Here is a 22,360-nt window from a genome sequence, read left to right as displayed (position 1 = left end):
TAAATAACACGAATTAGTTCATCATGATTCATGACAACAATGACTCAATGAGTCGATGACACCGTAGTCCGTAGAGTCCAAAACATAAAAATTCAACATAATAGAGAGTTAAAAATTACAAAAGTTCATAACTACTTAACTACACAAGTTCATAAATTCAAACTACTTAACTACATAAGTTCATAAATCATAAGTCCATTACATCATTCCAATACGACAGTACAAAAAAATTATATACACTAAATGTCTAAATTCTCAATAAAGGGAATGATTATATATTTACAGTGTATCATTAATTCATTATATTTTCTCATAGTGTATCTCAATTCTGATTTCTGAATAAAGGGAATGATTATCTCATTTAATCAGTGATTATATATTTACAGATTGCTACCTAGTAAGCTATTTGATTGTCATAATATTTACTTGCATGCAGTAGCTTATTGACTGAGATACACTGTAAACAGATAGAACTGCAAAAACTGGTAATGCAAGGAAAAATAATTGAGATACACTGTAAGAAAATATAATTGAGATAGAATTGCAAGAATGTTATGACCTTGGAAAGTGGCAGTAAATAAGGCAGGAAAAGGAAGGCCAAAACGGTGTCGTAGGATCAGGCGGCAGTTGAAGTCGTTATGAACTTAAGCCAAACGGCGTCGTTGGAGAAGAACATTGAAGCAGTTAAGCCCTAATCAGACGACGTCGTTTCTACACTTAGCAGTTAGACTCCAGTAGCTTCGGTTGTTATTTTCCAGCTAGAGTTTGGGGAATCTGTTGGCTGTTAGTTATATTAAACAGTGTATTGGCTGTAAGGTTTTCCTCATGCTGATCAATAAGATTATTATTCTTCTTCTTCTCCCTTCTCTCTTCCTCTCAACCCCCAATTCTATCTCTTCTCTACTCTTTTTCCTGTTTATCTTCCAAGTCTACTGTAAATGGTATCAGAGCCCATGGATGATCGAATCAGGCACCTAGAGGCTTCCATCATAGAGCTCAACAGTAAAATTGACTCCCGATTTCAAGCCACACAAGACACTGTCACTGAGCAAATTGGGAATCTCAGGGAAGAACTGATGCAAGTACTAAGGTTGAATCGTCCCTCACTACCAGTGATGGGAAACTCCCCAGGGCAGTCTTCTGTACAAGGGGCGTTGGCTGAGGACCCCAGATCCATACCATAGGGAAGGCCGAACAAAACCCCAATGGTACCAGAGGATGAGGATGAAGTTGACCCTAGATTGGAGACCCCCAGAGGCTGTGGACAGATGGAGAGAAGGCCAGTGCTAGGAAGGCAACAACAAGAGTTTCTCATGAGGTATAAAAACGAGTTCCCTTCTTTTGATCATAGTAACCCTAGGCAATGGGTACTTAGATGTGAGAAATTCTTCATCCTGTCACACATTCCCAGACAAGAAATCCCAACCCTCCTTTATGTGCACCTAACTGGGAAGGTGGGAACCTGGTTTGACAGCTATATACACAACCTTAGGGAAGGGTTCCATTGGCCAGATTTTGCTAGGGATGTTTGTAAGACATTTGGGGAAACTGGAGTCTCCTTGATGGAGGATTTTGCTGCTCTGAAACAATGGGGAAGTATAGATGACTTTACTGATGAATTTGAGGGATTCAGGAGCTTGCTGCTTCAAGTCCATCCTTATCTGACTGAATCTTATTTTGTGGATAATTATGTTGCTAGACTGAAACAACAATTGAGGTGTCTGGTAAGGACTGCTAAACCTGTTAAGTTGGATGATGCCATATGGCTGGCAAGACAATATGAAAAAGGATTTAAACCATCTGAAGGAACCAAAACCACACCCTGGAACCCTAGACCCCTCCACTCTACTAGAAACATCACTCCCAACCCACAACAGACCACAACCAATAGCCTCTCCCACTCCAATCACCCTACTCTAAACAATCCATCTAAACCCTCACACTCTACTCAAACTACTGCTTCAAAAGGCCCTGACATCACCCAGTTCAAAAACCAACTCAGAGAGTAAAGAAGGTGTTTCAAGTGTTTTGACCCTTGGCAGCCTGGGCACAGGTGTAAGGGACCTACCTTCAACATCATTGAGGGACAGGAATCCTTTGAGTCCTCTTCCCTGGAGGAACAGGAGGAAAATGAGCAGGTGATGGAAGAAGCTGAGATCACACTTTGTGTTGTGGTAGGAGGGGAAGGTTTGAATACCATCAAATTGTTGGGCAGTGTGCAGAAACAGTCAGTGGTTATTCTGATTGATAGTGGCAGTACCCATAGTTTCTTAGACCCCAAGTTGTTGAGCCAACTAAGAAAAGAGCCTGAGAAGACAACCCCACTGATAGTAACTGTTGCCAATGGGGATAAAGTCATGAGTGACTCAATTTGCCCAGGGCTTTGTTGGCAAATCCAGCAGGAACAATTCAGGAAGGATTTTAGACTGTTGAAGTTGGGGGGTTGTGACATGGTGTTGGGAATGGATTGGGTGGATCAATTCGCCCCAATTCAGCTCCACACCAGGCCTCCTGGAATTTCTTTCCACAAAGATGGTAGAAAGGTTTTCCTGAAGGGACTAACAAGGAGAGTTATGTTGAAAGTAGCTTGTGACAAACAGCTGAGGAGATGGCATAAGACAGGTGTGCAGGGATTCTTGGTCCAAGGAAGTGATTCACCACCTCTACAAATTACTGAACCATCCACTTACTACCACACTATCACCCAGCCAGCATTTCCTGAGCTGGCACAGTTATTACAAGAGTTTCAGGATCTGTTTCAAGAGCCCTCCTGTCTACCCCCCCCCCCCCCCAAAGAACCCTTGATCACTCCATCCCTTTAATCCCTGGAGCCAAACCAGTCAACATTGGGCCTTATAGATACTCCTATAACCAGAAAAACATTATTGAAAGAATGGTAGAGGAAATGCTTACTGCTGGGACCATCACTACCAGCACTTCCAGTTTTGCTTCCCCTGTGTTACTAGTACCAAAGAAAGACAACACCTGGAGATTTTGCATAGATTACAGAGCACTCAACAACATTACCATCAAAAAACAAATTTCCCATACCTCTTGTTGAAGATCTATTCTCAGAACTAGCTGGGGCAACCTGTTTTTCTAAACTAGACCTAAGGTCTGGATACCATCAAGTAAGAATGAAGGAAGGAGAGGAGTACAAAACGGCTTTCAAAACTCACCATGGGTTATATGAGTTTAGGGTTATGCCGTTTGGGCTGACCAATGCCCCAGCCACCTTTCAGGCCCTAATGAATTCAGTCTTCAAGCATTTGTTAAGGAAGTCAGTTCTGGTGTTTTTTGATGACATCCTGGTATATAGCAGAGGGTTGGAAGATCACTGGCAGCACCTTAAAGAGGTCCTAACCATCATGAGGCTGCATCAATTATATGCTAAGTTAAGTAAGTGTTTCTTTGCTCAGCCAAAAGTAGAATACTTAGGGCATTTAATCTCCCAGGAGGGGCTTCAAACTGATCCAGCAAAGCTTGAGGCAGTGGCAGCCTGGCCTAAACCTGCAACTGTAAAAGCTTTGAGAGGATTCTTGGGGTTAGCTGGTTATTACAGGAGGTTTATTAAGGCCTATGGGATCATCAGTAAGCCTCTATCAGACATGCTTAAAAAGGATGCCTTCTGTTGGACTGCTGAATCTGAACAAGCATTTGAACAATTGAAGAATGTGTTTTGCCACTCCCCAGTTCTAGCCTTGCCTGATTTTGGTAAAGAGTTTGTTATTGAAGCAGATGCAAGCCATAGGGGAATGGGAGCTGTCCTTATGCAGGAGGGCAGACCAGTGGCTTTTTTTCAGTAAAGCTTTTGGAGGGAAACACTTAGGGATATCCATATATGAGAAAGAGTACTTGTCTATAATTAATGTTGTGGATAAGTGGAAGCCATACCTCATGGGAAGACACTTCACCATCAAAACTGATCACCACAGTTTACAATTCCTGTTAGAACAGAAGATAACTACTGCCTTACAACAAAAGGGACTCTCTAAATTGCTAGGATTGGATTATTCAATCCACTACAAGAAGGGGATTGACAATAGGGCTGCTGATGCTTTGTCTAGAAGGGAAGATGGAGATAGGGCTGCCACCTTTGCTATTTTAGCAACTCAGCCCCAGTGGATGGAGGATGTTGCTAAGAGTTACACTAATGATAGCTGGGCTGCTGACACCTTGACCTCTGCCCTGGTTAACCCTTCTGTTGATCCTAATGTTTCTGTGATAGGGGGCCTCATAAGATACAAGAATAGACTATATGTGGGCAGTACAGGCAACTTGAGGAAGGAGTTGATGTTACAACTGCATGAGTCAGCTGTTGGGGGGCATGCTGGACAAAATGGCACTTACCAAATGTTGAAAGCTTTGTTTTACTGGAAGGGCCTTAAAAGAGATGTGATAGAGATGGTCCAAAGGTGTGACATTTGTCAAAAATGCAAGGGGGAAAATGTGGTTAACCCTGGCTTATTGCAACCCCTACCTATCCCTGATGGAGCTTGGCAAAGTGTGTCCATGGACTTCATAGAGGGGCTGCCCAAGTCAGGAAACAAGGAAGTTATAATGGTGGTAGTAGATAGGCTGACCAAATATGCACATTTCATCAGTCTAAGCCATCCATACACTGCTGAAAAGATTGCAGATTTGTTTATGGAGAATGTCTACAAGCTGCATGGTCTTCCAAAAAGTATAATCTCTGACAGAGACAAGGTCTTCACAAGCAAGTTTTGACAAGCTTTATTCAGAAAAATGCAGGTGAAATTGAATCTATCTACTGCATACCACCCGCAGACAGATGGACAAACTGAGAAAGTCAATCAGTGTGTTGAGAGGTATTTGAGGTGTATGGCATTTCAGAAACCTCACAGTTGGGAAAATGGCTCCACTTAGCTGAGTGGTGGTACAACACCAACTTTCATACAGCCTTGAAAGGCACCCCTTTCCAAGCTTTGTATGGGTATTCTCCTCCTTAGTTGGCACTGTCAGGAAATACTGGTGGGGACAATCTGGATTGGGTAGCATCAAGGGAAGCTATGTTGACAACACTCAAAGAAAACCTCAGGCAGGCTCAAAATCGAATGAAGGTACAAAAGGATAAAAGCAGGAGTGAGAGAGTACTGAATGTAGGGGATTGGGTATATCTTAAGATCCAACCCTACAGGCAGGTTTCTGTGGCTGTCAGAAGGAACCTGAAACTATCAGCTAAATATTATGGGCCCTATGAGGTGATTGAGAGGATTGGGGAAGTTGCTTATAAGTTGTCCTTACCCTCAGGCACATTACTACACCCTGTCTTCCATGTATCCCAGCTCAAAAAGAAGGTGGGAGAGGGAGTGGTAGTCCAATTTGATCCTCCATCTGTGGGAAAAGAGGGGCAGATACTAACAGCTCCCATTGCAGTACAGGGAAAACGTCTGGTGAAGCAAAACAATAGAGCAGTCACTGAGCTGCTAGTTCAATGGGCCAACTTACCTCCAGATAAAGCAACTTGGGAAGAATATCACCACCTCAAGAGCCAATTCCCTTCTTTTGATCCTTGGGGACAAGGATCCTCTGAAGGTGGGGGTGGTGTTATGACCTTGGAAAGTGGCAGTAAATAAGGCAGGAAAAGGAAGGCCAAAACGGTGTCGTAGGATCAGGCGACAGTTGAAGTCGTTATGAACTTAAGCCAAACGGCGTCGTTGGAGAAGAACATTGAAGCAGTTAAGCCCTAATCAGACGACGTCGTTTCTACACTTAGCAGTTAGACTCCAGTAGCTTCGGTTGTTATTTTCCAGCTAGAGTTTGGGGAATCTGTTGGCTGTTAGTTATATTAAACAGTGTATTGGCTGTAAGGTTTTCCTCATGCTGATCAATAAGATTATTATTCTTCTTCTTCTCCCTTCTCTCTTCCTCTCAACCTCCAATTCTATCTCTTCTCTACCCTTTTTCCTGTTTATCTTCCGAGTCTACTGCAAAGAACTGGTAGGGCAAGGAATCATTCCCTTTATTCATACTTCAGGCAGTTCAGTGATTATATATTTACAGTGTAAAGGGAATGAAAAAAAAAAACAAATTACCTGGAGGCTGGACAGTGAAGTGCGGTGGACGAGTGGTGGACGAGCGGTGGATGCGCGGTGGGTCGCCGGCGACTCGCGATGGACGAACGCACTCTCGCTCTCGGACAGTGAAGTGCGCCGGTGTCTCGCAATCAGACTGAGCGTCTCGTCTCGCACAGTTGCACTCCCTCTCGCATAAACGAATAGCGGAATAGGGATTAGGGTTTTTTTTTTTTTTTTTACTTTTTACTTTTTAGACTTTTAGAATTTAAACATATTTAGAAATTAGAATATTAAAAAAAAAAAATGCAAGCGGGCTAGGCGGGGCGGGTAAAAAAGCCCGTTTTTAATACGGGATTCTAAACCACGAGCCCGACCCGTCCTTTTGGCTGGACGGGGCGGGAAAGCCCGGCAGGCTAAGCCCATTTTGACAGCTCTAAAGGTGACGGAGGAGATATGAGAGAAATGACAGGTTTGCCCTCACACTTAACGTCCATTTGACAGCAAACATAACGGGAGGATCACGACTAGTTATTTTTGAAAAGATGGAAGACGTCTCGTGATCGTTTAAAAGTATATGTCCACAGCTGGTATATGACTAATACTCGGAAGACCATTGAAGGTATTAACTCTTAAAATTTTACAAATTTTTAGTGGGTGCATCCCAAAGGTGACATACTAGGAATAATAATAATAATAGACTTATAGACATTTTTAGATTTTAGATTTAGATTTGAGTTAATACCCAAAATCGTCCTCGACTATAGTGATTTTTCTCAATTTCGTCCTAAACGACTTTGGTGACCTAATATCGTCCCAGACTTTTGTGTTTCGCTCAATTTTGTCCTCCATTTGTTATTCCGTCAAATTGGTGTTAAATAAAGAGACAATTCAGTAATGTCAATATTGATCTCTCTTTACTTTCAACTTGTGAAGTGCGAAATTCCTCTTTCTTGTACGAATTACACCCACAATTACTCCCGGACCTACAAATCAAATTTTATATTCGCAGTTTTAGGAGTAATTCTGGGAGTAATTCGTAAAAAAAAAAAAGGATTTCGTAGTTCACATGTCTATGAGTAAAGAGATGTCAATATTAAAATTACTGAATTGTCCATTTATTTAACACCAAATGGACAGAATAACAAATGAAGGACTAAATTGAGCAAAAACACAAAAGTCTGGGACTAAATTGAGCGAAACACAAAAGTCTAGGACGATATTAGGTCACCAAAGTCGTTTAGGACGAAATTGAGAAAAACCACTATAGTCGAGGACGATTTTGGGTATTAACTCATTTAGATTTTATTCCGAAGTTCTGAGGAAAAATTGAAACGCAGAAGCATGGAGGCTTCAAAAGAGGGAGCGTTTAACAGATTGAGAGAAACATAGATGTGAGAAATTCGCATCCAAATTTGAAGCAGCTAAAGTTCGAGAGCACATATTGTCGACTGTCAGGTCTGCCGGAAAATCTGATTTCAGAAACTACGACTTTTCAAGGAGATCGGCCGGCGCATTTTTACATCAATTACACATAGGGTATGTATAGAGTATCTTATCTAGAGGCATTGAAGCGTACTTCACATCCTAATTTATTAGAAGTTTTTGGAAGTTTGCTGCCATGGCAGCTTGGTCTTCTTCCTATGTGACCTCCGAATTTATTTATTTATTTATTTATTTTGGTTTGTTATGATCATCCATACAATGTTTTCTTGTTATTAATTGTAACCAACTGATGCACACCTTAGATTCATCATCTTCTCCGAATCTCCGATCTCTGATCTCTCCCCCTTTTCAACTACAACAACATAATGGCGGTTGTTACGGCGGTTCGAGACTACATCAATCGCATGCTACAGGACATTTCTGGAATGAAGGTCCTCATTCTCGACTCCGATACGGTTCGTCACTTTCCCCTACCAGTAATTCATTTCATTAAACAGTGCTCTCGTCAGTTAATTGTGCTTTATTTTTCATTTTTCTGTTGGATTTAGTAATAGAAACAATATGTGTGAAAATTTACCTGCTTTAATCGGAACTTTAATTGATTTCTTCCTTTTGAATTGTTGAAACTCTACCAATGATTTTTTTTTTCCCTCCCCCTTCCCCTGGATTACACTTTGGAAATTTAGGTTTTCTTGAATTGAAAATTTCTTCGTAAGCTAGTAAGGTACCGGGCTTGGAATAAATATAGATTACTAGAGGAAAACATTGTCATTGATATATTTAGGAAGCTTAGTATATGGAGAGCTTTGATCTTCATCTTGTTGGGTAAAAAGAAAAACACTACTAATTAGTAATTACTAAATTATTAACTGGATGTTGAGAAAACTGAGCTGACATTTTAGGATATAACTGAAACATGAGTGTTGATTATTTAGTGGAAATATCAGTTTAAGCAGTATTTCTTAAGTTATTGTAGGTGAGTATTGTGAGTGTGGTGTATAGTCAATCAGACCTTCTTAAGAAGGAAGTGTTTCTTGTGGAGCTGCTGGATTCTACTTCTATGTCCAAGGAATCGATGTCGCATCTTAAAGCAGTCTATTTTCTGAGGCCAACATCGGAGAATATTCAGCACATGAGGCGTCAATTGGCTAAGCCTAGGTTTGGAGAATATCACCTTTGTAAGTATCATGTGAAAGAAGTCTTTAATTTAAGTAGATGCTGAGAATGTACTAAATTTTTAATCTGAAACTGCACGGACTTCTATGATATGTGCTCTTGAAAACACGACACAGCACTCTTCAGTTATTATAATATCCATCAAGGCATCACCTGTAAAATAATGTTTAATTGAAGTTATTTCTTCTTTTCCTTTGCCACTTTATGCAGTTTTCTCAAACATATTGAGAGATACTCAGATTCATATTTTAGCAGATTCAGATGAACATGAAGTGGTGCAGCAACTGCAGGTACCTTAAGATTCACTGTAAAGAACTATTTTAGATGAAATTGTTTTATCATCTCTGTCTCATGGCATACATCATGTTATTATATCTCAAAAATAGTATTAATGTTATGGAATACTGAAAATATGTAAAAAAGAAAGTATCATGTAAGGATTTTAGCATGATCAGTGATTGCAATAATTCCTTTTGGTCTGAGAAATAGATATTGGTTGTGCCCCAACAGTGATTTATTTGATTTGTAGGAATTTTATGCAGACTTTGTTGCAGTTGACCCCTACCATTTCACTCTTAATATGGTATCAAACCATATGTACATGCTTCCGGCAGTTGTTGATCCATCTGGTTTGCAACGTTTTTGTGATAGAGTGGTTGATGGACTTTCTGCTCTTTTTCTTTCTTTAAAACAAAGGCCTGTTATTCGATATTCACGGACATCTGATATTGCAAAAAGGGTAGCACAAGAAGCAGCGGTGAGCATTTCTCTATTTTTGGGATATTTCTTTTCAAGTTTTTAACTTTTGATACAATCTTATCTTCATCTATGCAGAATCTTTTTTTTTTCTTAGTTCCATATATTTTCTTCTTCTTCTTTCAATGACTTAGCTGAGCTAATGCCAAATAGATTGGGATTAAGTCTTAGATAGTTGAGTTTGGTGACTGAGTTGCACTAGGAAGAGGCTCAGTGAATGTATATTTGAGATGCAAAATGTTGACCAATTTCTCTCTCCTTGATTTGCAGAAACTGATGTACCAGCAGGAAAGTGGTCTTTTTGATTTCAGACGGTCAGAAGTTTCTCCTTTGTTACTAATAATTGACAGGAGGGATGACCCTGTTACTCCATTACTTAATCAATGGACCTATCAGGTATTTCATTTTCCTGGCCCATATGTTAATCTTCTTGTAAATATGTTGGAAGTTAAATGGACCTCATGCCTTGTTCATTGCTTCTGCTTTCCTAGGCAATGGTTCATGAATTAATAGGTATCCAAGACAATAAGGTAGATCTTAGAAGCATCGGCAAGCTTCCTAAGGATCAGCAGGTTTGATGTAATTTACTCTTGTAGTGCCTTTCTGCTTCCTACTTTTTTTTTTTTTGTTGCAAATTTTGATGCATTCGGCTATTCTCATGTTTTAGGAGGTTGTACTGTCATCAGAGCAAGATTCATTTTTCAAAGCTAATATGCATGAAAACTTTGGAGACATAGGAATGAATATTAAAAAGATGGTGGATGTTTTCCAACAAGTTTCAAAAAGTAATCAGAACATCCAGACAATAGGTTCGTATGCAGAAGATTTATTAAGCTTTATCTTTGTTTCTGTTCGGGTTTTATAACAGCTATGACCTACATAAATATTGCTTTCAACTTTTCAGAGGACATGGTTAAATTTGTAGACAACTATCCAGAGTACAAAAAAATGCATGGCAATGTTTCAAAGCATGTAACCCTGGTTACTGAAATGAGCAAATTAGTTGAAGAAAGAAAACTAATGTTAGTTTCACAAACAGAACAAGAATTGGCATGCAATGGTGGACAGGGAGCAGCATTTGAGGTAGTCAGCCTTTTTATCTATATTTGATCATAATTTCTTGCCTAAATTCATATTTCCTGCATAAACTGGTTCTCGGTGCTACAGATGTGATATATAGTAAAGAGTGTGTTAGTTTTGTTAGTATGAGTTTATTCTGGTTTAAATCTAAGAAGAATTGAATCCTAAAGGAAACTAGGCTTGTTTTTGACATTGATATTTGTCAAAGAAAACAGCATCTAGAGCAGAAAATGCCAAATTGATACAAATTACCTGGTAGGACAGTTGAATTTGTACATTGGTTTAAGTGTTTTATGATATTGAGAAAAAGTTTTCTATTTCAGTTAATCTAATTTTGGAAGAAAATTATACATCTCATGCTTCTTCAGCTCTTCTTTTATTCAAGAAATCTAATTCTTCCACCTGTGACTTGTGATCTTTTCATGTGCCCCTTCTTCATCCCGCATGCCCACTTTATGGTGAATAACCACTTAATAGACTAAATTAACTGCTAATTATTACAAGAACAAACGATAATGTGGAGAAAATATTAATAGGCACTGAATATTGGCTGCAAAGTCTGCCACAATATCAGTGAATAGAAGGATGATATTATTAATATGCTAATTCTACTAGTCCATAGGCACATTTTATTTCTTATTTTAAGTATTGAATTGGCATCTAATGATCATCTTGCATGTGTTGGAAATGTTTCTCAAACTCAAATTAAACAACAATTTAACTTCACAGATATATGAAAATGGCTTCTATTGTATATTCTTACACATTCTTATGTACAGGCTGTAACGAATCTGCTAAACGATGAAAGCATTTCTGATGTTGACCGGTTACGGCTCGTCATGTTGTATGCTTTGCGCTATGAGAAGGAGAGCCCTGTTCAACTCATGCAGTTGTTTAATAAATTGGCTTCTCGATCTCCAAAGTACAAACCTGGGGTAATGAAGTTATCCCATAATTGTATCTTGACTTTATTTTGCTTCCTGATACTGTTTGCTCCATTCGTATCCTTTGTGAAGGGAAATTGGGAATTGAAATTTAGATGTTGCTTTGGCAAGTATGGAGGACAATCCTTTTTGGGAAGGAATGAACCTTTTTTCTCTTTATTGACCTCCTTCCCCCTTTGTCTTGAATTCATTTTCTTGATGATTCCATGTGCTTTAAAAAAATAACACAAAGATGTCTCAAACACCTTTAAAAAACAAGACAAGGATCATTGACTTCTCTGTTCTGGATTTACAGCTCGTGCAGTTTCTATTAAAGCAGGCTGGAGTTGATAAACGAACTGGGGATCTCTATGGAAATAGGGATCTCCTTAATATTGCAAGAAATATGGCTCGTGGGCTTAAGGTCTATATGGAAACCTCTATTATTCTCCTCCTTTATACTTCTTCTAAAGCATGAATCTTTACATGCTCACAGTTTATTTTCACGATTGTTGTAGGGAGTTGAGAATGTGTACACCCAGCATCAGCCTCTTCTGTTCCAAACCATGGAGAGTATTATTAAAGGGCGTTTGAGAGATGTTGACTACCCTTTTGTTGGGAATCACTATCAGCAAGGCAGGTTGGTCACTAGAGTTTTATCTGACATTTCAAGATATTTTCCATAATTATGAAGGCTCTATGATTGCCATTCAAATCTTGCTAATTGATTCCGTGCAACTTGCTCTTGTTGATTTATATCCATGCATGAATATCCTATTTTTCCATCTTGTAGGTTTCTTGATTTATAAAAGGCATAGTCCTATCTCATAGAATTTGTTGAGTAACACCCTTTTCTGATCCTTTTTAAACTAAATATATTAGTATTAGTTCCAGAGTAATTTATGGAATCATGTGTACTAGTGTTCAATTTTATTTTTGGGTGCATTTGAGGGGAAAGGGGATTGAACTTGTACTCCGAGAGCTCTAAGGTTTTTGGCAATTTTTTTTTGGGACTAATTCAAAATTCAGATTTCTCACATTTACTTTATTTCAGAGGTTGAGTTTGTTATTATCTTAATAGTTAATTTTGACCAATATTACTCTTTGGATGTGAATTTTCCTAGGTCTTTTAGGGTTAAAAATTTGATGAGTCATGGTTGACAAATCTACAAATTTAGTTATTGTATAAAATCTTGATGGTCAAACATTTACTAAATGTTCTTGGTTTTGCAGCCGTAGAATGTATATCAAATAGATTTCTGGCTATCATATTTACTTTAGTTATACTATAGAAGTTTTAACTACATGACTTGCAACTTGTCTTATAAATATAAGACTTGTGTCCCAATTTGATATTTTTGTCCACTTAGTTAATTGCACCTTTTTTTTTTTTGTTTTTTTCAGTGTACCTCTTTGCGTTCTATATGAAGCTCTGATCTTTATATAGTTGCTATTTCCTGAATTATTGTTCTAGACCCTCTGGAAATGCCTATTTGCCATAGTCATTTTCCCTTGCTTCGACTCATCCTTTGTCATGAATCTGTTTCTATAGATGTTAGCTTCCCAACATTCTCAGTGTGATTGACTTCTACCTTAAAACTGCTTATAGCTACAACTGAAGGTGACTATTAGGCTCCATTTGGATTTTGGTATGCAGGATTAGGATCAGAATGGAGTTGTGTTTCAGATCTCCAATTCCTTTCCTGTGTTTCCTTATGTGGAAAGACTGGAAGGAATAATTCCTACGGAAGAAGGAATAGAATATGTTTTATTTGTATCAGATTACTTTTGACTGAAATATAACTGTTGCCATTTGGTACATAGCTGCAACATGAGGAAATGAATTGAACCTTTGGCAAGGAATGAGGAAGAGAATTGATTTTTTTCTTTCTTGTGAATCCCTATTACTTTACTGTAGCTAAAGATAGAAGGGTGGTAAGGATGGAATATGGATTCCTAAGGAATAATGGTTCTTAGCCATTTGAAATTAGAATTTTGTTTTTACACCAATCTAATTCTTGTGCACCAAACAGAGTCTTACACTCTTACAACTTTTTACAGTCACATGTTTGATGTCCATCTTCTAGAAATTCACATTAGGTACATGCTTGTGAAATTTGATTTGTTCATTTTAGTGGTTAATTGATATGTTCTAAATGCTGAGGGCCTAATGAAATCCAGATCATCGATAGTTCTTTTTTTTTTAATGGATTTTGACACAAAATCCATTGCTTGAATAACTTCTGAGGTTGCATTTTAATAATGTATCATACCATGTGTTTCTCTTGCAGGCCACATGACGTGGTAATTTTCATTGTTGGTGGGACCACATATGAGGAGTCACGCTCTGTTGCTTTACAGAATTCTACAATTTCGGGCATTCGTTTCATACTCGGTGGTTCTGCAATTCTTAATTCTAGGAGGTCTGTTTTCTTAAACCCTAAAGAGGAGTCTTAATAGCAATTACATATTGATGAAGAAAATGACATGAATACAAAACAATGTCATAATACAGTTTGCTTTCTTTGAGTAACATTCGTCAAAACATTTGAGTATTAATCACTTGGCTGCTCACTCTATATTAATAACGTTTGAACTTTTTTTTTTGTTGAAAGCAATAACGTTTGAACTTAAGTGTTCATAAATGAGTGCTTAGTAAGTAGTAACTATGAAGTAAATGTTCGTCACAGTTGTATGAAATGAACACTGAAATAGAGGGAACTTTGGTGTACATTTGGTTCATACTGATGGGAACTCGGTAGTTGAATAGGCAGTGCACTGTGAATCTGTGATCTTTTAGTTAAGGAGACTACGCCAACAAATCTCTATAGTGTCAATTCGTATTGTGTGTTTCAAGATCCCCTTAATTTGTTCCCTCGCTTTCTTTTTTGGTGGACATGTAGATTTTTGAAGGACCTCGAAGAATCCCAGAGAATTGCTCGGACAAGCACCAGTGTGGTTTAAAAGTCGCAGTTCTAAGGAGACGTATATACAGGCAAGGCAAGAAGCTGATATGTTTTGTGTTTTGACGCATTTGGCTCAGGAATCAAACATGGAATATCAGTTGTGAAAATTATACTATACTCGCACCTAAGCTAGAAGATCTTTTGAGCATCGAAGTTTGTATGTAATCTTTTTTTGTCCACAACTGTACAACATCATTACTCTTCCAATAAGCTTTCCAAATATTAGTTGCTAGTGTGTGTGGAGAGGGTAGGGGATAGAAAATCCATTGTGTGATTTGCAGAGAATTTGTAATTGTGGTAAAATGTTACGTACCGAGGAAATGTGAGTTTTTTCGTTTAAGTTTCCTTTCTCTTTATTTGGGTGCATGAAAAACAAAAATCATATTTTGAAGGGAAAAAATTTGTGTGAAACCGGCTCATTCATGCGATGGATCGAATCAGAATGAAAATGTAATACTAATTAGGAATAAAGTTTTTGTTACTTGTGTAATACTTTTGAATGAAAAATGTAATACTTTTATTTACACTTTGATTAAAAGTATTATATTTTTTTCTTCAAAAGTATTATATTTTCTCTTAAAAGTAAAAAACAATTTATTCCTTATTAATATTACTAGTCTTTTCTATGCACGATGCGCAAACTATATGTCCAATTATTTATACTTTTAAAATAACTAATAAATCCTTACTAATTAAAGTCTATATGAAATCAAATTTATTTATTATAATAATCCATTATATAATGTCTACAAATATTATTATCATTAAAAAATATAAGAAAATATATTGTGAATGCATGTGCATGGTAACAAAATGAAAAAGATAACGGAAGTTATAACAATAGGAGTATTTTTGTCCGAAAAATTATATAGTACAAGTCTAGAAGTACAATCTACAAACTACAAAATAATTCATAACCCACCACTAATTAAAATAGCATTTAGTTACCAATTAAATGTTGTCAATTTCATGGGAATGAATTGAAGAAAAAAATAAGGAATATATAACATTACTCTTCAACTTAATATTTAACCTATTTAAATATAAATTAAAGAAATTATATGTTAATATTTTCAAAATTTATATTAGTTTATTTAAATACTATAATAATTATAAGATAATTGTAGATTTCGTTTGTTTTTATTTGTTGGTTATGCTCACTTTTTGTTCCTAAACTTTTTCACAACTAATAAGTAAAGACAAATTACAATGATTTAATAACTTAGGGACAAAAAGTATGATTTTTAAATAATAATAATAATAATAATAATAATAATAATAATAATAATAATAATAATAATAATAATAATAATAATAATAATAATAATAATAATAACAACAACAAAAACAACAACAAAAACAACAACATGAATTTAATTATGGTAGTACAATGATAAATGTTCTATTTTATTAAGGAATTAACCTACGTTGGATAAGTCAATAAAGTATAATAAGTTTAAAAATTACCTTTTGAGAAACAAACAGAAATTGAAAAAATTTGAGAAATGACAATTTTGAAGACAAATTTTATTTTAAGGAGTATGACATGGGAGTTTATGTAGTAAAATTCATTCAAAAAACCACTACAGTTAATCCCAAATTTAGGTATAAAATTTAAATAAATAAAATAATATTGCGAAATTGATCTGCAGTGACTTTTGGTGCTTTTGGCAGTTCTTATTTTTATAAGCAGCTTTCAGAACAACTATTGCATTAGTTGTACCAAGATAATGGAAGGGGCGAATTTGATTTGTTCTCTTCTGTAAATGTAAGGTTTTTAGCTTCTATAAAGGTGATGTTATTAGATAGTTCATTGTTGGTTGCTTGATTAGCTTATCAATTAAGCACGAAAGAAAAGAAGAGGCAAAAACGGAGATTATCTGTGTTGATAAGATAATCTCATGTAGTGATTTTTGTGTCCTCTTATTGGCACTATATCAACTAAGGTACTTTTTTCAGACACTCTTTTGTAAATATAAGTTAAACAACTTAAAGAAGTTTACTCCAATTTAACTTACTAGTTGAGTAGTGTATTTGGAAGAAAAATGTTAGATTTTTTTTTTCCTTTTATATTGGTGGAAGATAACATAGGCTTTATATATGACTTTGTATATAACCTGGATATGCATGCTTACTGTTTTCCTGAACTTATATTAGGTTTGGTGGATCCCAAACAAAATAGCAAAAGAAGAAACCCTGGAAAATTGATGGATATTGAAACAGAAAGTAGCAGCAGACACAATCATAGAGACACATACATTGTGACTCCATATGTTATCATAATTTTGAAATAATAACTTATTTTGAAATATTTTGTAACTCCAAAATGTTATTGTGATCTTAAAATAATAACTTATTTTGAAACATTCTCTCAAGTAGCGTTTTAACTTTTAGCATTTTTTCTTTATTAATTTACAAAAAAAGAACCCATTGTTATATTTAATATAAAAGGAAAACATTTCTATATTATATTTATATATCTAGTGAATGGATAAGATTAAAACAAATAGATAATATGAAGCAATATATTAAAACATTTCATCTTTAATCTATTTTATAACACATTTTATAACATATTTGAATTTGCGTATTTAAATAGGTATTTTTAAGTTTACAAATGCAAGATAATATATTCAAGATTGATTATAATTATCAATAAAATAATTGTATAGGTATGGTTGAAACCAAATACGGGACATAAGGGAGAGCATATAAAAATTAGGGCATAAAATATTAAATATATACTAATATTGAAGAGCTAACAGTTGATTGTCAAACAAGGACATTGCGTGGTAGTTTCCCACTTCAATTTGTTGTGTGATTTGAATACTCTTTTTGTCAATAAATCTCACGAATAGTTAATATGATTGGCTTAATTATATTTTTTTATTTTTATTATTTTTTTAAAAACAATTATTATTATTATTATTAAATATATGTATACCCTTAGGTCTTTTTACATGTTAATCTAAATAGATAATTTTTTCAAATATCTTTTTACCAACCGTTGATATAATTCGGTGGTCAAATACGCAAATATAATCCGCTAAGGCTAACTGCTGATTGTCAAACAAAGATATTGCGAGGTAGTTCTCACTTTAATTTGTTGTGTGATTTGAATACTCTCTTTGTCAACAAATCCATCTAAGTAGTTAATATGATTGGCTTTATTAATTATATTTTTTTAATTTTTTCATGGTATTAATAAAATACTTGATAAATAAATAATTAAATATATAGCATTATTTTGTATTATAACTTTGATATTTAATTAAAAAATAGTGCACAAAAGAAATAATAGACAATGTAGTGAATATAATCAATTTTTTTGAAAGGAGTGAATATAATCAATTGATGAATTTGAATGTAAAGAATTTTTACATTGGAGAAAAATAAAGACAATATAACTAATAAAATTATTTATCTTAATTAATTTATTGATAATGAATATTTCTTTTTAATAAAGACATCGTAGGGACAATGTAGCGAATATAATCAATTGATGAATTTAAATGTAAAGAATTTTTATATTGGAGAAAAATAAACAAAATATAACTAATGAAATTATTTCTCTTATTTAATTTATTGATAATGAATAATTTTTTTGAATAAAGACAGTGTAGACACATAATTCTAAATTAAAGAAATGCATATGTATTTTTTTTTGTAGCACTAAATTATTATTTAATTTAATAAGAGTAAAATAGAGTACTAATTATGCCAACTTTGATTGGGATAGGTTCGAACCTAAGACTTTTTTTTATTGAACTCAATAAGTTAACGGTGAACTAACAGACATTAACGAAAAATATAATATTTAACAGAAAAGTTAACGGGATAATCATATTCATTAAGGATAAATTAGGAAATCTTAAGGAAAAATTAAAATCTGATCAATCTGAGCCATTCATTTGATTAAAAAATTTGACAGTCATTTTTTTTTACCCATTATAGGCCTAACTCTCTTGTGCTCTTATTAGTATGGTAGAAAATTATTATTTAATTTAATAAGAGTAAAATAGAGTACTAATTATGCCAACTTTGATTGGGATAGGTTCGAACCTAAGACTTTTCTTATTGAAATCAATAAGTTAATGGTGAACTAACAGAAATTAACGGAAAAGATAATATTTAACGGAAAAGTTAACGGATAATCATATTCATTAAGGATAAATTATGAAATCTTAAGAAAAAAATAAAATCTGATCAATCTGAGCCATTCATTTGATTAAAAAAATTTGACCGTTATTTTTTTTTACCCATTATAGGCCTAATTCTCTTGTGCTCTTATTAGTATGATAGATAAGGGGTCTCACAGGAGGCAATTTATATCGTGCACTAGGGCGCGCATTGCATTGTGCTCCCTGATACAAAACGACGTCGTTTCAGATTTTTTTTTTTTGAAATTTCGCTATCTAGTGTTGGCGGTTAATTTTCCTTAAAAAAAAATCTCATGTTCAAAAATGTACATAATTTTATACTCGAATACACATAGTTGTATACATGAATATACATAATTGTATAAACAAATACACATAATTGTATAAACAAATACACATAACTGTATAAAAAGATACACATAATTGTATAAACAAATACACATAATTGTATAAACAAATACACATAATCACGTCAACTCCTTACATAACTTACCAAAATGATGTCGTTTTGGGAGGCGCGGAGCGCACAGTGCTATGTACGCCTAAGTGCAGGGTATAACGATTGCTCACAGGAGAGTAATTGATTTTGAAAAGGCTTTGCAGAAAATTTGTAATTGTGGTAAAATGTCACGTATTGAGGAAATGGGAGTTTTGCTTTTCTTTTCCTTTCTCTTTTATTTGGGTGCATGAAAAAAAAAAATCCTTTTATTTTTAAAAGGTTTGTTTACGCATAAAATTTTTAAATTTTGAGGGATAAATGTAAATTAGTTACACAATTTTAGAACAGCAATGTAATTCTAATTAATTTTTAATCAAAAATATTGTATTTGTTGTAATATTGTGCCCATTGGCGCGTTAGCTCCTAACCGGTGAGTTTGCATATCAAGGTATAATTAACAAGGTATATGAATAATGCAGAGAATAATAAACAAGAATGAACCAAAGAAGAAGAGCCAATGTTTTATTTCACTAGCCAACATCTTTACAAATGGAGCACACATATATATAATGTAGAAGTGTAACTGTTGTATTTAATAACAATAATGTGACTGTTATAAGTGTTATAAAACACTATAATAATGTCTACTTAATAATATTATTTATAACAGCATACAAATTATTTCAAGGGATAAAGGTTGAATAAAATTTTAAATTCTACGGGTGTAATTGAGCTTTTGAATTTTTTATTATTATTTTTTTTTTTGGTAAAAAAAAAAAAAGTGTGCTATTGATCTAATTAGTAGATTAACAATTAATCAGTTTTTATTGTGAAATTTGATAAATCCTCATGTGAACATTGTATCGTTTACATCTCAGGAATACAATAGAGTAGAGAGACAGAATACAGAGAGAATCATCAAACATTTTTTTTTTTGAAACTATCATCAATATTACAAATGATGAAGATGTATTATCATAGTATAATACCTTTAGTAATGTCCACATATATTTATTCACAACGCTCTCCATTGGACATTACTATATCATACTTCCTCGTTAAAACCCTCACTAGAAAATTCCAGTGGAAAAACCTAGTTGAGGAAAAGTGTACTCATGTGTTGCACTAGCTACCTTGTTAAAAATCTTTAATTAAGAAAATAATATCAAAACTCAATCAAAGGAAAAAGAGTGCAGCTGCTGGTCTTTAAGACCCAATTTTCATGATTGATTTAAGTAAATGTCACTCCCTTTGAGGATAACAATCTTCAATGCCTACATTTTCTAATATAATAAAAACGTTATTCCAAAATAAGTGTAGAAAAGAGATATAGTACAATCTTTAAGATTGACACTAAAGTGAACATTCTATATAATAATCACATGACTCTTCTAGAGCTTACGTGTGTTGAATTTTGACATTATATATGCTTTGTCAAACATGAAGACATTGGGGGTAATTCATAGTATAACCAGTTTGGGACTTGGCATCATGGGAACAATAAATTAAAAATAGCCAGTACCCGAATATCCCATTAGAACCATATATTGGTTTCTTGCATAAATGCCAAACTCTGTGAGTCGAAAAATATTGGAGAAAGAGTTAAACACTATTCAAATATTTCATCGCAGGAGCTGAGGAGCGCTAAATATTGCTAGCAATCTCATCGGGCTGGGAATACAATATCAGGCCTGATACGATTATGGAACTTCTAGTCCCAATGTAGTGTTCCAACGACAATGAAGTAATGGACTTTTGGTCTTAAGTTATTCTCATTATCTTCTTTGAGTTTAAATGATTCTTTATCTATTTCAAGATATTATTAGGCAACCATTAGTGTGATAAGAACATAATACTTATCCATACAAAATATTTTCAAGACGTTTTTCAAGATAGACTAACTAGTATATAATTCTCCTTCAAGGAGATGCTCGAACTTCAGGTTAAGACGATACTTGGTCTTTCCAAGTTATTCATTTCAAACTCCGTCTTTGGGTATGATCAAGTTAATATCGTCAAGTTCTATATGTAATTCAATAATAGTTATGCATAGACTGATGAGATAATAAATAAGCAAATAAATAACTCACTTAGCAACTCTTTATTGAACACATAATGACACATATTATTTGAAGATTGTTGGGAAAATAGCATTAAAACGATATTTTAAGTGGCTATTTTGTGGTACGATTATCAGTGGGACCCACTTCCGATTTAGGTCGGGTCAAAGTGGATTCGGGTTCTTCGTAGTGAGACGAAGAGATTGATATATTGTACGCTCAAAACGAATAATGGGTGAATGAGATATTGATTCTCAAAGTAGACCCATTGAGTTGGAAAAATAGAGGGAAAAAGTGAGCTTTTGTCCCACATTGGTTTGGGAAGAGGATTTGCCCCACTATTTATACAAGAGTCTTTTAGAGACTAATTGAATGTAGAGCATAAAGGCTCTCTCTCTCGCGTGCGCGGGGGGGGGGGGGGGTGTAAATCAAATCTCAAACTGAGATCGAAAAGGCTCAATTCAAGCCTGCGAGAAACTTCAATTTTAAATTCTGCGTTTAATCTCCAAGTAGTGGGCTGCTGTTTCAAAGGTTACAATGATTGGCTTTATGTCAATATTGAATGCCTTAATGATGCTATCATTCCATCATCTCTATATAAGAAGGGAGTATAAGGTTACAAAGATTGGCTTTATGTCAATATTGAATGCCTTAATGATGCTATCATTCCATCATCTCTATATAAGAAGGGAGTATATTGAATGCCTTAATGATGCTATCATTCCATCATCCCTATATAAGAAGGGAGTTGAGCAGCAGAAAATTGTGAACAAGAAAAAGAACAATAGATACACACTTGCACGTTTTCCAGCTCCAAAACCTCTGCTTCTTCTCCTTTCTTTGCTTAATTGTGTTTAAGGCTTTGCTCTAGTTCGTTCATTTGGGTGCTCAAACGTCGAACCGTAGCACGTTTTATCCTGGGAAACCTAGGCACAACGCTCCTAGCACTTTTGGGAGGTGGCAAATAAGGTTTTAAGGAAAGAATGATCTCTTGACTCGCGCTAAAATCCCTATACCCAAACACGAGCCAATCTCCTTCTTCTTTCGGTTTGGATTATGCTTCTAAGCAAAAATCCTCTCTCTTTATTTGATATAGTCGTTGGATTGGAATTATAATCTGAGGATTATAAGTTCCAATTTTGGTTGATATATATTGGTATATCTTTTTCGTAGAAATATATTTATATATAACCTTTGGGTCCGTTTTATATATATTTGTGTGTATATATATATTTCGGATATATATCGAATAGTATTTTATATATTTTCGTGTGTATATATAAATACTATTTTGGGATATTAAATCGATTTTGGTTCAT

The 22,360-nt window shown here is 34.8% G+C and overlaps 2 protein-coding genes across 3 annotated transcripts; both read left to right on the top strand.

Moving 5' to 3' along the window:
• Window positions 1-4,746: 4,746 nt before the first annotated feature.
• Window positions 4,747-5,597, top strand: LOC109171585. The gene is made up of 2 exons (XM_019320637.1): window positions 4,747-4,864; window positions 4,984-5,597. The coding sequence occupies exons 1-2, from the start codon at window positions 4,747-4,749 to the stop codon at window positions 5,595-5,597; spliced, it is 732 nt and encodes a 243-aa protein (XP_019176182.1).
• A 1,745-nt stretch (window positions 5,598-7,342) lies between these two features.
• Window positions 7,343-14,728, top strand: LOC109171632 (vacuolar protein sorting-associated protein 45 homolog). Of its 2 annotated transcripts, none has more exons than XM_019320688.1 (14): window positions 7,343-7,574; window positions 7,838-7,936; window positions 8,458-8,659; window positions 8,868-8,947; window positions 9,187-9,414; window positions 9,684-9,809; window positions 9,905-9,985; window positions 10,081-10,222; window positions 10,318-10,496; window positions 11,273-11,428; window positions 11,733-11,840; window positions 11,935-12,056; window positions 13,708-13,839; window positions 14,320-14,728. In XM_019320688.1, exons 2-14 carry the CDS (start codon window positions 7,847-7,849, stop codon window positions 14,378-14,380), a joined length of 1,707 nt encoding a protein of 568 aa, XP_019176233.1. In that variant the 5' UTR covers window positions 7,343-7,574; window positions 7,838-7,846; the 3' UTR covers window positions 14,381-14,728. The 2 variants fall into 2 exon arrangements, with proteins under 2 accessions (XP_019176233.1, XP_019176232.1); XM_019320687.1 differs by having other exon boundaries at window positions 7,784-7,936.
• The last annotated feature ends 7,632 nt before the right edge of the window (window positions 14,729-22,360 follow it).

This window comes from Ipomoea nil, unplaced genomic scaffold, assembly GCF_001879475.1.
Source record: "Ipomoea nil cultivar Tokyo-kokei standard unplaced genomic scaffold, Asagao_1.1 scaffold0322, whole genome shotgun sequence".
Lineage (NCBI taxonomy): Eukaryota > Viridiplantae > Streptophyta > Magnoliopsida > Solanales > Convolvulaceae > Ipomoea > Ipomoea nil.
Note: the sequence above shows the minus strand (reverse complement) of the source record. Positions and strands in the feature narration are given on the sequence as shown.

Excerpts from the sequence above, each read along its gene's own strand:
- LOC109171585 (XM_019320637.1), top strand. The coding sequence starts at position 4,747 with ATGCAGGTGAAATTGAATCTATCTACTGCATACCACCCGCAGACAGAT. Across the intron at positions 4,865-4,983 it reads GGCATTTCAGAAACCTCACA|GAAATACTGGTGGGGACAAT; the intron begins GTTGGGAAAATG and ends TGGCACTGTCAG.
- LOC109171632 (XM_019320688.1), top strand. The coding sequence starts at position 7,847 with ATGGCGGTTGTTACGGCGGTTCGAGACTACATCAATCGCATGCTACAG. Across the intron at positions 10,497-11,272 it reads GACAGGGAGCAGCATTTGAG|GCTGTAACGAATCTGCTAAA; the intron begins GTAGTCAGCCTT and ends TCTTATGTACAG. Across the intron at positions 11,429-11,732 it reads CTCCAAAGTACAAACCTGGG|CTCGTGCAGTTTCTATTAAA; the intron begins GTAATGAAGTTA and ends CTGGATTTACAG.